The 18,192-nt window shown below is 34.0% G+C and overlaps 1 protein-coding gene across 3 annotated transcripts; it reads right to left on the bottom strand.

The window, feature by feature from the left end:
• Positions 1-9,086: 9,086 nt before the first annotated feature.
• On the bottom strand, positions 9,087-17,737 carry LOC147402717 (LRR receptor kinase SERK2-like). Of its 3 annotated transcripts, none has more exons than XM_086438045.1 (12): positions 17,579-17,737; positions 16,773-16,912; positions 15,424-15,559; positions 15,199-15,270; positions 12,797-12,940; positions 12,512-12,583; positions 12,258-12,323; positions 12,089-12,159; positions 11,844-11,987; positions 10,921-11,262; positions 10,267-10,661; positions 9,087-9,579 (listed from the first exon to the last, which is right to left on the bottom strand). In XM_086438045.1, the coding sequence occupies exons 2-12, from the start codon at positions 16,849-16,851 to the stop codon at positions 9,265-9,267; spliced, it is 1,836 nt and encodes a 611-aa protein (XP_086294171.1). In that variant the 5' UTR covers positions 16,852-16,912; positions 17,579-17,737; the 3' UTR covers positions 9,087-9,264. The 3 variants fall into 3 exon arrangements, with proteins under 3 accessions (XP_086294171.1, XP_086294172.1, XP_086294173.1); XM_086438046.1 differs by lacking the exon at positions 17,579-17,737 and adding an exon at positions 17,305-17,501; XM_086438047.1 differs by lacking the exon at positions 12,512-12,583.
• Positions 17,738-18,192: the final 455 nt, after the last annotated feature.

The following is an 18,192-nucleotide window of genomic DNA, read 5'->3' as shown; positions in this document are numbered from 1 at the left end:
AAGAATCCATAAATGTTGGATCAAAATATTAGATAAGTTCGATTCCTAATGTAGGATGAGCCACGAATGTATGATAAAGTTACAATAGTCCACATGGCATGATCTCATTGGTTAAAAGATAGTAGTATTAGTCAACATGGCACTTAGTCATTGGATGACATAAACATATAGGCGTAGGCATTATGAGCATAAAGAATAATAGAAAAGCTTTGAAATTAAAGCTGAAATTTTTTCTAAAGCTGTGGACATGGCATGATCTCGCCATTCATGAAAATCCTCCCCAAAGCTGAAATTTTTTCTAAGGTGAGCTATTACTCTCATTGAATTGGGGAGAAATTTCCAAGGTCATATGTAAGAAAATCCTCCCCAAAGCTGAAATTCCAACGTTGTAAAGGCCCAATCAATTTCAATATCCCAAATGTTTTCTTCTTTCGTAACAAATATTGCTTGTTTCTAACAAAATTTCTAAAAGGCATTAATCGATGCAATTTCTAACAAAAAAATTTCTAAGAGGCGTTAATGAACAACAATCATTCACAAATATTTCTAACAAAAATTTATTTTAATATAAATCAACCAAAAAATTACAACCTAACAGAAAAATTTCTGTTAATATGCAATTTCGTCAAAAATAGATAGTGAAATCGATGAGATAGAGAGAGAGAGAGCTCACAGAGATGAATGGTGTCGATCGACGGTGGGTTTTTCAAGTCGGTGGGTTTCGTTTGACCGAAGCTAGCGTTGTCGTCGTCGATGGGTTTCGTTTGAACAAAGATACCGGCGTCGTCGTCGATGGGTTTCGTTTGAACAAAGTTACCGGCGTCGTCGTCGTCGTCAAAGAGTTAGATCGGCGATTCGGTGGTGGTCGTCGTCGATGAGATCGGTCGGCTGGTCGTCATCTTCAATGAGATCAGTCGGCTGTGAAATCGAATGGTGAATGTGAACGAGGTTAAAATCGCGGATAGGGATGTAAATGTTAAAAAAGTCGAAAGGTATAACAGTCTTTTCATATCATCGCGTTTTAACGCGGTTGCGCGAAGCTCCTCACACCCGCTTTTCAAAACAGCGGTAAAAATGATAAAACTGCGTTAAAAACTTCAAAACGCTACGTTTTAACGTTGTATCAAACACTCAAAAAAAATTTAAATCCCGCGTTTTGACGCAAACGCCGGTAAATTTGCGTTTTGAAGTGCAATCAATCGCACCCTTAGTTATTTGACAAAGTTACTCATGTCAAATAGGTGACGCACACCGCCACGATTCTCATTTACAAGTTGGCAAATAGAGTAAGGTGATACATCCAACTCCAATAGGTTGACTCTTCAGCAATTCTATGAGTACTAATTTTTTGTTTTTTTAATCTTGTGGAGCTCTTCCCACAGTAAATATTCCCAACAATCCTTTTGAAAAATAAATACTAAATTAAATCAAATCAAATTTTATTCCTATTTTTAAATTCCAAATCTTTAGGAAGTAAGGTTCTCTACTATACCACCATCCAAATGTACTATAATATAACACACAGTAGTCTATTCATTATTGCAAAGCATTGTTGACTACTTATTACACGAATAAGTCTACGTTACTTTAACTGAAAAAAAATCTAATTAGTAGTAAATTGGAATTGGTCGAATCTCATCCAATCCAATCTAATATTTATTCTAATTTTTATAAAAAAGATTATCTAACTTATCTCCATACATTTTTTTATTTTTTGATAACTGGATATGCCTATAGATAGTTGACCAGGCTTGTATTTGGACTTTGCCCAATACATAGACCATGATTTTCTCTAAAAACTAGTTCTGGGACACATATAACCTCACTAGGTAAGTGAGGATGCATCCTCACAAGTGACCCTAGGCAATTAATGTTCATATTGGATATCAAATTCACAACATATGGGCATTTACCGCTTATTAATAGAAAATTGCCATTGAGCCCACCCCTAGGGTTACATCTTATCAAAATATTATTAGAATGAATTCTATCCAAGAGAGCACATTTTCCTCCAAAAAGGAATTTTTATCTCCACAAACTGATAAAAATTGCAGAAGTGGTCACGGATGGATATGGTGAATATGAACACATCTATCAACTTTAGACAAATTGAATCGAGTTACAATATATGTGTGAATGCTTCATTGATCGCTTGGAACCATCCATTAAATGTCAACTTTTGTCACTAGCTATTAAGAAAACAAGGAATATTTAAGAGGAACTTACTTATCTGTAACAATAATAATAGAAAGCAACATAAACAAATACTAACAGCAATCTTATTCAAGCTAGGTTAGTTAAGGAGATCCTTTGAAAATAAAAAAATCATAGTTCCGTACTGTTATTCAACATAAAAGAGTTTGGTGGATTAGTTGCTTTTCTAACAAGTGATTGACTGTTACACCTCAGAACAAAGTCTTTATCCGAAACCATGTACTTTAGACGCGTGTCTCTGATTTTTAATGTTTGATTGTTTAATTTGATAATTGGGTAAGCTACACGTAAAAGGATTACTGTGGAAAATAAAACTTGATTAAAGTTGGTGATGCTTGACAAAGGCTCAAGGCAATGTAGAAAAATATATGATATTATTAGGTTCTCTCTCTCTCTCTAAATCCTCGTCAAAGTAGAGACGAAAAAAAATATTTCACCACCTAATCCTTGTCCCGTTTGTTGGACATTATACAAAGTTTCCTGTCATAGCATGTTTGTTATATAAGATTCCATTAATAATTTATGTGTGGTAGATTAGGAAAAAAAACATAACGTGTAGATCGTGAGATGGATACTCTTAGAATATATATTATTATTGGCAATGAAATGGGAGTGATGATTGCTAGTGTGGGTTAATTAATCTGATAAAATCATAAGTTCTTGATTTTATGTTGCATTACTGATTGTTATGTTGGATCATGTAATAATCAAGGTCCCACTTCCCCAGTAACATAAACAATTTAGATACATTATCCAATTATCTAAATCATAACTTATAGCATTACCATCTATCTATCTATCCAAATCTCTAATTAAAAATAAAACATCTAGAGTTGGTTTAGGATTTTATATATATTTTTAAGGTTTTTATATATTTAGTGTTTAGAAGAGAAAATCTTAAGTGTGTGCTTGATTGAAAAGAAGACATTTTCTTATAAGAATAAATTTTTTGGGGAGAATGATCGTGAGAAAATGAATTTTCTCAAAATATCCTTGGCAATATTTAATTGCAGGAAAGAAAATTTTCAAAAGAAGACTTCGTTTATAGTTTTGGGTGTAGGGGAATTTGAGAGAATAACATTAGGATTTTCTCTCCCCGACAAGACAATCATTTTTATATGGAGTTAGGTGGGAGAATTTTTTCAAGCAAGAAAGAAAATCATTCTCAGAGAAAGTGTTTTTTTTTTTCATGAAAATTCACAATCATACTTTTGCGAATTGCATTTTCCCTAGTGTGATAAGAAAAAAAAAACCTACATGAGAAGCCCAAGTTTTGAATCAAGCAAGATTAACTAAGATGATCTTCTTCTCTTCAGGTTCGTACAACACCTTTACTTGTAACCTGGCCCAATAAAGGTCTGGTTGACCATCTTTTCTCTTATTAATCCATTTTTCTCTTCTCAATTTCATCTTGATCTAGCTCTCTCTCTCTCTCCTTAATCGAAGTTGCCCCAAGGATGATAGTCTTTATAGTTTTCACTTGGGTGAAAGGCATATTTTCTCGAAGGTAATTTAGAGTTCTACTTCACCAAAATCACTCTCAAAGGGGATATAGGAGCAATCTTGTTCAAGGCCGTAGACAAGCAAGCATGGTTTTAAATCTTGTTTGAGATTGAGACTACTTGTCCGATACATCTCGATATCATCCACCAACAAGACGTATGGACAAGTCAAATGTATCGGATGAGATTTAAAATCATCATTCATTTTCTCATTGTTGAACAAGACCACTCAAAAGTATTAAAAAATTTGTCCAAGACAACTAAGTCTCACTCATGGACGAGACGATACGTTAAAACAAGTTTTAAAACCATGCAAACAAGAACTAGAATCACTTGGTTAACCATGTTTTAAGGCATAGTATTGCATTAAGAGGGACTAAAAATAATAACTGATTACATAAAAAAAGTATTGTGATATTTTTTTCTAAAAGTCAAAGAAGTTCTCAAACATCAATTTAGTCCAAAAGTAGTACTTCTCACAACATTTCTTATAATTGGCTCAAAATGTATATCTAAGCGTACTTCAACTCCAATCCTTTGTGAGAGATTTGTCGATTCCACTAACCACATGTGCCTAAAAGATTACTTTATTAATCATTTATTGTGTTTGTATATAGGAATATAAATAACTAAAGCTTAGACAAAATTCTAAATGAAATCCAAATAATAATAAAAATCAAATTGAAAATAGAAATTCGGTGGCCAAAATATTTCCCATGACAAACTATAGTGTAATAATAGATGGCAAAGCTATTGTGGTACTGGAACTACTTAATACTTAGTAGGGTTAATCATAGTTGCGAATCCAAACAAACCCCTATTCACCCGCTATTAGGGTTTCTTTGGATCATTCGTCCCCTATATATACATATCTAAACCTTACCTGCTCAAAGCGTCCGCTCCCTCTCTCTCTCTCTCTTTCGTTATGTGATAAGGTTCTATTAGTTGATTTTATTTTATTTTTTCAACACTTTCACGCTTTCCTTTGTGTGACAGAGTTCTCTTCGTTTGGTGTTTTTTTTTTTTTTTAATTATTTTGTTTAGTATGGAATTATGGATTGCCTCCCCTTTCGGCTTCAAGGGTTTAGATCTGTAGATCGATTTCTTGAAGGCTTTGTTCTGGAGGCATATAATGTTGTCCATCGCTGGGGATTAATTTTTTTACCCGGAGAGAGTTATCTTCCTGTCTTCGGGGTTCCCCTTCGATGGTAAATTCCAATCGTTTTTTTTATTTTATTGCATTCTTATATCACTTAAAAGGTATCTTGAACTTGAAGTTTAGGTTAAAAAGCATCTGAAATTTTCAGATCCATCTTTAAAAAAAAAAAAAAGATCAGACCCAGATTTAGGTTTTGGCTGAATCGGAATATTAAATGCTTGTAATTAGTGGTTTATTTCTCTGAAAATATTTGGTTAATGTTTTATATTCGGGTCCTCAAAACCCCAAAACTAATTTCTAAATTGGGGAAACGGTGAAGGTTTGAATCAAAAGGCAGAACACGAATATTATTGTAGGGGAAATGACTATTACTTGGGTCACCTTGTAAATGCAAAATGAACAAAAAAAAAAAAAATCAATCATGATTTAGATTACGAGTTCGTTTCCGGATCTACTGATACCAACCCATATATTACCTTGCAATTTTGTATCATAGTTGAGACATGTTGTGGACTATTCTTTTATTACAAGATTGGGTTTTAATAAAAATACATAAAATCTTATGAGATAAACATCTTACCTTTAACTAATCCATTTTTATCGTAGTTGCTTATGGGTAAGTATTAAGCAACAATAATCTTTTTGCCTCAAAACAGATTTATGAAAAAAATTATTTACTTCACATGTGACTATAGTCACAATTCTCTAGTTCTTTTCGATTTATCCTAACTTATTCACAAAGCTTTTAAAAATTCATTTTTATATTATATTTAAATATGAAAATTTGTAAAAATATTGTAATATTATATTAAGTGAGGGGTGGAAGTTACTTCTTTCTTAAAAATGATACATGAAATAAGATATTTTGGTTAGTGTTAATGTGAAACTAATGGAAGGCAAAGATTTTGACATAAAAAATAAGTGAAGATTTTGTTTGTATTTAACTTTATTAAATATAATTTCTATAATGCCCTTGACTTACTCAGAGACACTTTCTTTATATGGTAAGATTTTGAGTCTTGATAATGTCGTTTTGCCCAAATGGATTAAAAGTTCAGCAATCCAATACCACAGCCCTCTCTAAAATCATATTCAATTTTTTTTTTTTTTTGGATGAACTTAGTCCAAGTTTTCTAAAATGGGTGCTATTGAACTTTTTGTCTCCAGTACTTTAATTTAAATTTCATTATGAAAAATAACATTTTTTGAGGAAAAATTCAACATCCATGGAATTTTGTTTTCTTCAACTTAGAAGTATGGGTTCATGTTTTTGGATGCCACAAGGTGATAAGGTGATGTTAAGGATCCTTATTAAGTGTGAAACCCTTATTAACTTAAAAAGATTAATCTTAAATATGATTCAAATAAAAATAAATCCTTCAAAATCTCAATCTATTTTTTATGTTAACAATACCCTTCACTTAGTTCTCATTAAAAACTAATTTAGATCTCCACAAATCTCTTATATCACATATCACTTTTTAGAGAAAAGTACTTCCCACCCTCTTAGAAGGATGGTGGGGCTATTAGGCCTCTATAATAAATAATAGGATATTTTTTTATTTTTTTTCAAACTTTTGCCTAACCATATTTTTCTTGAATCTTGACTTTGTCTCCATGCATGGGACTCCTCTTACAACCACTCAGAGAACAGTTTTAAAAAGGCAAGGGAAAAGTTTGACAAAACTAACATAGAAAATGAGGAAAAAAAACGAAAAAGAAATGGGGAATAAAAGAAGAAACATAGATGATATAAAATATATGAAAAATGTATATATCAAATAATACATAAAATATTGTTTTAATTTATTATATGTTTACGATATGACAGTTCACAAACATAATTATACATGTTATGATGTCAAAAAAAAAAAATGTGTATCTTTTATTCAAAATAATACATTATTGAAAAAATGAAAAATGATAATATCAAAATATTATCATCAAATCTGAAATTTCTACATTTATAAATATAAATCACCAAATTTCTTTTATATATAACTTCTCACATTAAAAAACTTGAAAAAGTCTCATTTTTTAATTATTTTAAGTGTCAGAGCTACAAGATGTGTTTTTAAAATTTTAAAAAAACAAAAGAAAAAGACCTTCGCTTTTTTTTTTTTTTTTTGTTGATGATTGTTAATAGAAAATGTTTCATCTTCAACATAGAAAATGTTCACTCTCCCTTGTCCCTTGAAGTAAGAAGCACTTGAAAACAATAAGGTCTCTTATCTTTATCTAATGATCTGATTTTAATTCAAACAAAAAGAAATTCCCATCACCATTTGAAGGATAAATTGATTAGGAGAATCAAAATGACACGAGATAAGTCATGATAGACATGAGATGCACGTATTAGAATAATGTGCATGAGATGAACTGTCTTGATATGTTGTGTCTCATCACACATCTTGAAAATTTAGATTTGCATTAACTAAGATCAATTAGATATATATGAGCATGGATCTACTCTCTTTCAATATTCTCGTACCTTCTGAATCTATATAAGCCCAATAGGCAATAATGTAATCTTCGTCCAAGATTTTCAATAAGTTCATTTTCTTCAAGAGAGAGGGATGGGGTGACTTTATCCATGGCAGTAAGTTGATTTTTTTTTTTTTTTTTGCACCTAATTCCTTTCTTACAAGCAAGTAATAGAGGGGACAAATGGTCTTGTAACTTAGGTTTCCTGAGATATTTATATTTCTCATTTTTTGAGTGAAAATGTGTAATCTATAATTGTGAGTTTTGTCTTCATAGCGGAATTGGTGTGATTCGTGAATGTACCTCAATCTTGAGGGAATCAAATAAAAATTATTGAGTTTAGTCTCATATTAGACGCTCATTGCCTCGTCTCTCTTCTTATAAGCTCCTGGGTCACTCTATTCATTATTAATTGATTTTGAGTTGGACCCCCAAATTTATCAGAAATCAGTGTTTCTGTGCGTGATTTGTGTTTTTTGATTCCATTGTTCCTATTTTTTGTCAACACTTACCACATCCATTGGTTGATGATTGGGTGGCACTACAAGATCTCTAAAAGAAAACATTTCCTCATAAAAAAATTTCTTCTTTTTTACCTATATTATAAATAAAAAATGTAATACAAGAAATATCTTCTAAATTCCCAAACAATGGGAGACGGAACACACCACCAAAAAATGAATTTTTCTCAAAGAAAAATCTTCACACTCAATTTCCTAACTAAAAAAAAAAAAAACAAAACAAAAGGAGAACCCATATGAAAGACTCCAATAATACATCGATGAAAGAATTTACGAGTCTCTGTTAGCTAACTTAATTGCAATCGAGGAAGCAACATCTTTAGCCCATGCCACTAGTCGCGCCTTTACCTCTTGTTCTTTGTAACTATCATATTCTTTTTCCAAGTCTTCATCGACCAGTAGATACGCTGGAGTATAATCAATCTCTTTAAGGCTCAACTCTTCAAACTTGATGTTACATTGGATGTAATCAACACCCGCCATGGCAAGAGCTTCAATTGACATTTCGTTCAATATTATCAAAATTAAAAAGAATGAGATGGTTTGATTGTTAGAAGTATATATTTATAGCTTGCATGGATGGAAAGGTGCTGCTATTGAAGATCACGGGTGCAAGGCCTTTTTTGACCTTGAGGAAGTATGCAATTTCATCTTTTGGTATCTAGTGGTTTTGACTGAGTTTAATTTCTTATTTGTTGCTGAAAATACAAGAAGAGAATTTATAAATGACATCAAGGACGTCATCATTGAGACACGTGGCCTTATGGTATGACTTTATAAATGTTTCGATCAAGAATTGATGTTTTAAGTTTTGTCCTCATCAAAGCATGCATACAAGCTGTATCAAATCTGTTGTTCAACATGTGGCACTCATTACACGTGACAATAGTCTTACCCGAAATCAAATATTGCTCATTGCCTACATCATTCTTTGTTCAACATCATAGCTTAACTTGATGGTTGTTACATCAGCTTGAGAGAGTGAGAGACCCACTAGGATGGTGATCACGGGTTCAATGGTTCAAATATGTTATTCAAAGCTTTTGAAACAAGCAAATGGGATGGGAGAAGCCTCTTTTGAATTTGAAGAAACCCCGTGATTGATCCTTGTGAGAAGAAAATATACTCTCTCTCTCTCAACAGAGAACATACAAGAATATTCTTTCCTATCAATGGAAGCTTTAGTCATGGCGGGCGCTGAGCTGATTATCAAAAGTTTAGTTTCCTTGGATATATAACAAGTGTTGGTTCTTCTCTGGAACGAATCACCAAGACTATGTATTTCAGAAAACCTCAAGGTTTACATACCCACAGAAGTAGAAAAAACAAACATCAATTTAAAAAACCAACAAAGGGAACAGAGTCCCAAGATTTATGAGTCCCCTTATCTTCCACCAGACAATTCAATTGCATCCTGGTTATATACAGAATCTTCTCCCCAATCAAATCTTCTCTGCAGTCTCTCGTACTCTTGCCTACGATTAACCTCGACTTGCTGCCACTCTTCCCACCTCTCAGCCAGACCTTCTCCTTCCAGCATTCTTACCACTTCCGACATAGTAGGACGGTCTTCGGGCGATGCTTGTGTACAAAGCAATGCTACTTTAATCATCATCTCCACTTCTTGGCTGTTGTAATTCCTATGTAGGTTGCGGTCTACAATAGCATCTAATCTTTTCTCCCTTTCCAGTTTCTTCACCTACACCACCACAAAACTACATAGTTAATCTGTGTGTAAAGGTAAATAATAAAAATAAAACAATAAAAAAAATACTCAAAAGGATCTAAACCTGAATGAAATTAAAAAAATCAATGATGACCCAAGCTTTTTGGTAGGTATAATGAATGGAACCCACCACTCAACGAAGGAATTCACCTTCAAAACTTGGATATCTTAACCAAGCAATATAATTGAACTCCACTTAATTATCTAACTGATCTTCCTTTACTTCCTCACCAGAACCCAGCAATTAAAAGCACAATAACGCAGATTTGTTCTACCCATTTCTACCCCTCCCCACTCAAAAACAGTCCTATCACTTAGGCTCAAAGCCCTTACCTTGTTAAACAAGCTTCCACCACAAACCTCAACCCCAATTCCTACATTTCAGCCCCCCTTAAACCTGCACCTTAAAATCCTAGAACTACCCATCGAATCTGTTATCCCATACTAAATCTAATTCCATAAAAACCTAGGTTGTACACATCAGTTTTGGTATCAGAGCTATTGTCCTACATCATAGATGTGATCACCCAAATTTCCATATGTATATTTCTTCAAGACTATGAAACATACTACTGAATCCTTCTTTAAGGATGGTTATAATTTTATCTATCCATAAAGAAAAAAGGAAAATGGAAAATGTATTGAGCTTATTAGTCTTACGTGGTCAAGTAATAACACATCATCTTCTTCCTCCAACCGTGAGAAGTCTATTGCACGTTGTCCAGTAACAAGTTCCAAAAGCATAATCCCATAGCCAAAAACATCAGTCCTCTCTGATGACTTTCCAGTGGATAGATATTCAGGGGCTATGTGGCCCATAGTCCCACGAACTTGAGTTGTCACATTAGTCTTCCTTACATCCACCAATTTAGCCAAGCCAAAGTCCCCAACAACAGCTTCAAAATCTTCATCAAGAAGTACATTAGCAGCTTTGACATCACGATGAATAATCTTTGGATTGCAATGTTCATGAAGGTACTCTAGTCCACGAGCTGTGCCTAAAGCCACTCTCTTTCTAGAAGGCCAATCTAACACGGGTTCCCCAGGTTTAACTTCTGCAGTTTTGTTGACAAGAAGCATAACTAGTCAGGAAAAGCAATCTGCTGGAAATGAAATAAACATGCGTAAAATTCATCAGCATTTCAGCAACAAAAAAATACTCACGAGAAACATAAATTTCATCTCACAATGTGGATACCAACAAAGACATCATAAGACTATGAATACAAGGTTGCAAAAGACTGTTGAAATACTACTGCAGGTAACAGTTTATTTACTAACACTTAGAATTCACGCAAATGAAAGAAAGAGTACCTCTTATACGATAGGCGACACTTAGGTTCTGCATAAAAGGATAAACCAAAAGTCGTTCTGATGGCGTGGTACAAAATCCAATCAGCCTTAATAAGTTCCTGTGAACTGCTACACTTATCATTTCAACTTCACGCAGGAAAGCTTGCTCTCCACCAGGACTTTCGTAATCAGTGAGTCGTTTTACAGCAACTTTTGTACTATCTGCAAGCACTCCTTTATAAACCTTCCCAAAACCTCCCTGTCCAAGAACATTTTTCTCGCTGAAGCTATCAGTAGCCAGTTGTAGTTCTCTCCATGCAAATCTTTTCAACTGCCCAAATGCGATTCTGCGGTCATCTTCACCTGAGCATCCCATGTAATCATTGATCACTATACATCACTAAATGTTAATTTAGAGATAATAAATTTTAAGGATCATTTAATGAATTTATAATGCGAAAGATATATAATATAGGAAAACTTCTTGAAGTCTCTTCCGAGTTGATTAATATACAACCTTTTACATTCGGCAATGAATATTTGACCATCTGGTAGAATGTGTATTACAGTAAAGATGAATTCTTGGAATAGTGTGGTAACCCTTTTCGGTGTTTCCATTGAACAAATGGAAATCGATTTGGTATTTACACCGTTACCAGGAAAAAGAATATACATGGAAATACTTGTTAATTTACCATACAGGGTAAGCTTTAAGTTCCCAATATTTTGCAAAAAATGCTTGAAATTAAAATGATACTAGGACTTAACAACAAAATAGACCATTAAATTGATGTACAGGCTTGAGTCCCTCAACTTTATATGGTAATATATTTCAGCAAGAACAGCATGCTTGCAAAGTTTAAAAAGTAATAGGCTATCAAAAGTATAATACAGTTTAATATGTCATAAGTTAGTTGATTGGTTCACTAACAACCAATACATACCCGCAACATCTACAAAAACTTCACGCCTGTAGCCTTTATGCTTGACCTTCCACATAACAAATAACACACCTCCAAAAAGGAATAGCCCTATTACTCCTCCAATAATTCCAATTATAATTCCAAGCTTTGATTTATGGGAAGGACCTGTCAAGAAAGGGACAGATGAGGCAGGAAGCCACGTCAACACATAACAACACTTTCCAAGATAAATAGAAATATATCCAAAAATATAAATCATAGAATACCTGAATCATTAGTATTAGAAACACAACGATGCGGAAAATTTCCATCACAATTCAAGGTATTTCCTGTAAAACTACATAAACCCAAATCAAATCAGCTGAGGAGACTCAATAGCACATAAGTAAAATAAAATAAATAAATAAATTTAAAATATATATATATCATTCTTACTTGTATTGTGGAACTTGAAACAAATGATCAGGTACTTGACCACTGAGATCATTGGAAGCAAGCTGACTGTCAAGATAGTTCCACTGATGATGTCAAATTCTTAAGAAAGATTTCTAACTAAACTACTTACTCTGGCAATATAATGCTATAAATTTGAACACACCGATCTAGCTTTCAAGTATTCCTTCACTAACTAGTAACTACACCACATATTTCCATATTATCAGTTCATAATAAACAATTTGACCACGTACAGATTGATCAAGTTTGGAAGATTCGTAATTGCTTCAGGAATATTTCCAGTAAGATGGTTTTGACTCAAAATCCTGTGCACATGATCAAACAAATCACAGTTTTCCATGAAGAAAAAAAAAAATAAAAAATTTTGATGGGTAAGCTGGACTTGAACCCATGACTGCAGATTTGCTTTGCAATGTGACAAACCAACTGAGCTATGGGTCTAAGCCCAAGAAAAATATAAAAATGGTTTTTGCCAAAAATATAAAAATAAATCAACAGATGCAGATTGAACTACTTACAAGAATTGAAGTTTGTTCAGGTTGCTAAGGGAAGATGGTATTTCTCCGGTCAAACGGTTATTTTCCAAATCCAAGCGCACCAGATTTGTCAAGTTACCGAACTCCGTTGGTATCTCACCAATTATGTTGTTACCTGGCAATGAACTACATGATGAATGCATCTTATAAGTATATACTGGTGGAAGAAACATTAATCATAAGAAAAAGAGGAAAATGAAATCTAAAAACAATATGCTCTGATATCTGTGTCAACAAACATTGAAGTCGAATAAAATCCTAGAAGGAAGATGAGACGAAAAGTGAAAGAAGAAGAAAAAAAAAAAAAATAGAGGAGAAGGGTCAGAGGCTATTTTTAAATATAACAACCACACCCTCATAGCTCCCACCAAATAACTTAATGCTACCTCTCATGCTAAGCATAGATAACATCATGCCCAGCTTGCAACGAACATAATCTAATTTGTCTTAAAAGCTCCTTTAGTGGGAAATATCAACTAGCAAATTCTCAGTCGTTAAAAAGATTAAAAAATATATATATAGAACAACTGCAATGTGCTTAGCACAATTATGTAGAACAAAATTCGGTGCTATACTAATGACTGCCTCCTTGTCACCAAACGACTTCATAGGAGTATCAACTTTAATTCCCAAATCACACAATAGAATTTTCAGCCACAAATACACCATGAGTCATGGCCCTATATTCCATTTAAACACAAGACTAAGTCACCACTGTCTGTTTCTTACTCCAAATAACCAAAATTCCTCCCACAAAAGTGCAGTATCATGTAGTTCACCTTCTATTATCTACATTACTAGCCCAATCTGCATTGATATAACTTTCTATTTGAAGATGACCATGGTCTACAAACAATAGATCTATTCCACGAGATGCCTTCAAATATCTCAAGATTCTTTCAATAGCATCTAAATGAGGGACCCGTGGAAACTGACTCAAAAATCTTATTGGATATGTTATATCAGATTTGGTTGGAGATAAATACAAGTAGACAATCAACTAGCCTAGGATACATCTCTTTGTTTGATAACAATTCTTTCTCTCTTTGGCTCAACTTATGGTTAGAATCAGTAGGAACGTCTGCTAGTTGAAATCCTAGCACACCACGTCTAAGATACAAAGATACCTTTCCTAGATCGAGAATCTCTATACCTAGAAAATATTAGACCCTTAATCTTGAATTTCTTTGCCCAAAATTCCTTTGATCTTTGAATCTCATGAGAGTCATTTCTAGACTTTAAAACATCATCCACGCAGACAATCAAGACCTTAATCAACTGTCCCTATCGCCTCAAAAAGAGATTATGGTCAACATGACTCTGAGAATAACCAGTCCTCTTTATTGCCTGAATGATCCTCTTGAACCAAGCTCTGGGAGATTGCTAAAGCCCATAATTGACTTCTTCAACCTGTAAATTTTTTCTTCACTATTGGAAAAGTTGAAACCAAGTAAAGGAGCCGCACACACTTCCTCCTTTAAGTCTCCATGGAAATCAGTTTCACATCTAACTGTTACAAGGGCCAATAGAAATTGACTGCCAATGACAGAACATGTGTGGAGTTAGTCTTGGCCACAGGTGGGATCTTCTTTGGAAATTGAGGATCTATTGTTATCGTGTAATTTTAGTTATTCATAATTCCTTTTCCTGATGAAATCTCAATATCATTCGGAAGGAAAATAATATATTATTCAGATAACAACAGTCTACAACTGCAGCAAAAATTATGGAAGGTTTGGAACCTAGTAATAAAGAAGTGGATAAAAAACAATGAACTAGATCAATCATATGTCTCAGACACTGAAATATGAAAGAGTTGATTCTAGAATGAAGACCATGCAAAATCAGGAATAGAATTTTGGAAAAAATGGAGCTAACCTCACTCAACAAATTAGAATGAAAGGCTACTGCTTTTTTCCATGTGTTCTTAGGGGTCATTCAGACGGACCCCAAGATACAGTAGACACAAGTTTTTAGCACCCCATAATAGGAACCATTGATCCAAACAGCAATGACAGGAATAAAACAAAAAACAAACAGCATCGGCAGAAATTAAACAAAAAAGATGTTTTTCATTCATCAACGTTTTTTCCCCAGTTGGTCTTCACCTCTTGGGCTAACCAGCTTTTTACCAATCTGAAAGGGGTCCATGTATTTCAAATTCACTTCCAAAATGACTGGAATATGGTTATCAAGCATAAGTACATTAAATCAGTTGAGCATAAAGTTGAGGCAATAAAATGTTTTATGATCTCATAGTTTGGATGATCTCTAGGAGTCCCCAGAATATTACTTTATTTATTAAGCAAAAAAGAGTAACCGCGTCTTCAGGCAAATTAAATGTGATCCAGTATTTACAGTGTTATACTATTCTCCATACATACAGGATGGAAAGAGTCTTAAGAACTCCAATTCTAGGAGACAAGCGTCCAGAGAATCCCATGTATGCCAATGTTCTGCAAACAAGTATATATGAAATTAGTAAGCATAAGCCATGTTAAAGCCTTTTGCTTTGGATCCATAAAAATATTCTTGCAAAGTGCTTGAAATTTGCATATGTGAGTATAATGGAATAATAGAAGGGAATATTGTGTCAACCGATAACTTACACAGAAATGACGTATTTACTATTAGGGTCACAAATAACATTTGACCAAGTGCATGGATTAACTTGATTTGGATTCCAATCTGGAAGCTGAGTGACAGAAGCATTCAGTGAAGTCCTCAAATCATACAGTACCTCCACTGAAACAAAACTTGGGATTAGTCAACCAGTTATTTTTGTCTTTTCATTTTGGAAGGTAAGCTGAGGTAAGCTGACATCAAACAAGCAACCTCAGGTTGTTTCAGGGCTCACAGATACTAAAAACACATATAAGATGTATGCAAGAAACAAGAACAAAGTTACAACTTCCCAGCTCCCACTAAAAGTATCAAAGGTAAATAGTGACATCTAATCCTGGTCGGGACTTGGGGAAGAATAAATAATTCATAGTATCATCAGATTCAAGAGAGCGTGCACCAAGAGCCCCAAATGTTTTAAAGATTTATGTTCAAGATAATAGTTCTGGCTTGACCTTGCTCCATCACTATGAGCTTACAGATAACCAGGGCGGAGAATTCTCACATTAAACAACCAAGCATGCTTGAGTTTAATGTTTCATGTTAATCAGTCTACTCTCCCCTGACTCCAATATGTCTTTTCCTCTCCTCGTTCGATTTTATAAATGTTTTTTTTATTTTGGGGCAAGCAGATTAGTGGTTGTTGGGTTAGTCGGAGAAGATGGATTTTGAATCCAGGCAATTAGAATCAAGATCCATGGACTTCATCGGCTTAGCAATTGACATATTTTCTAACACACAGTTCATCTATTTATGCATTGTACTTAGTAACCAAAAGACCATTAAGATCAAGTACAAAAATTGAGGATTGACCAAAATTAAAAGTAATTTGTGAGCAATGTGGCATTCCACTAGTGAGGTGGGTGATACAGCACAACTGACAAAAGAAATTGAGAATGACGAAGAACCAGAAAGAAGCTGACACAAAGACAGCACTAGTATGTTGAGTAGGCATTATTCCTGGGAGTTGGTTTTTACTAAGTGAAGTGTTGGGTGTATTCTTATCATAATTGTTGATATATTCTTCATTCAACTCCAATTGTGTTGAAGGTCTGTCATCTGCAAGATTTTGGGGGTCAATATATCCTTCTTGTAATTCTTTATTTACAGTATAACCATGGTTCGAATTCAAAACTTAAACAAAATAAGTTGAAATGTCAAGACTTTCATCAACATAGAGGATGCAACCTAGAGCACACCATCATTAATATGTGCACATTATGCATAAAAGGTGTCATCAAAGAGTAACATTAGAATCAAAGAAAAAACACGTCACAGCCCACTACAAGAATTCCATACCCTTTTACAAACATGTCAGATGAGCAAAATATAGTACCTTGAATATCAGATGCCACCAAAGAATGCATAGAGGACAACATCAGAACTGCAAAAATCAATTCCATCTTTGATAACATTTCCGTCAGTGATTAATGGATCAGATGAGCTCTGAATCCGCTGTTGAATGAAATTCCATATCTGCAAAGAATGCACGATATCAGATGGGAAACATAGAAGATCCAATATATCCATAATAACAAGGCACCAAGTCTTAGTCAACGAAACCCTTCATTCAGCTTTACGTTAAATCAACATGGAAAACTAGGAAAAAGATGAACTTTTCGTCCCTAATTACTAATTCTTCAGATTCTCCCTATTTTCAACTCCTTAATTGATTAAAACGAGTTGGCAATTATCCAAAATAACACAATAAAGAGATCCCACGACACAATTTGCCCACTCCCCCAAACTCCAAGCTACTACAGACCATTTCATTACCAAAATTTATATTTACTACTAAAGAAATTAAATTTGGATCAAATAGGGGGAAAATGTGACCAAAAAGATAGAATTAGAATCACTTCCTCTACCTCCTTAACACACACCAATTCACACACCATAGAAAGCATAACCAACTCATTCTTCTTCTTCTTCTTCTAACCAGGCCAAGAATAAATCAATCAGAACAATTCAAATTTTGTGGTAGATTTTCAGGGATAAAATAAACCCTAAAAAGTTTAAGAATACCAACACATAAGTTAAACCTTAATGTAAAATCATTAAACCTAGAAATGACCTCGAAGGTTCAAAAAGAGAAATCCAAACAAGAATTAGAGTGGAAACAGATGAGAAGAAGAAAGATACCTGTTTTTAGAAGAAATCTGATTCTGAGAAAACAGGGCCAAAGTTTGTCACCAGTCACCACCACCACCAAGAAGAGTGAAGATTTTGTTTGTAAAATTATTAATATTTATTATTTGTCATAAGGTGAGCAGACAAGAAATGGGTAGTGGAGTTGAAGCTCGTTTTATCTCAATTATTGTCAATGTGTTGTTATATGTAAAAGATGATGTCCTCTTGAGGATGATAACTTCTTTTACAATTCAGTCCGTTGATGGTCTTTCAATTTCGTTCCTAGAGAATATCGAGAAAAATCTGACGGTTTGTGGAAAGGGAGAGTGTTTTCCTTCGGATGACAGCAAAATTGGTGTGTATGGGCCAATCAAACTGATACTTCAACTGTTCCATCTAAGAAAGAGACTCTACAACTCACATTTATCTATCTGCCTTGCGTGGCAAACGGGAGGTTATAATTAAACGCCTGAATTAGTTAGTGACTTACTAGATCGCCCTTGTTTTCTTTTATAATTCCAAAAATACCACGGGCCCGGTACTTGAGTTAACGATGAGGATTTCTGCGGTTCTAAGCATTTGGGATAAAAATCTGCACGATTAAACCACGACTTTTTTAAATCTTC

This window comes from Akebia trifoliata, chromosome 4 (genome assembly GCF_017979445.1).
Source record: "Akebia trifoliata isolate Shusen 1 chromosome 4, ASM1797944v1, whole genome shotgun sequence".
In the NCBI taxonomy this organism is placed as follows: domain Eukaryota; kingdom Viridiplantae; phylum Streptophyta; class Magnoliopsida; order Ranunculales; family Lardizabalaceae; genus Akebia; species Akebia trifoliata.
Note: the sequence above shows the minus strand (reverse complement) of the source record. Positions and strands in the feature narration are given on the sequence as shown.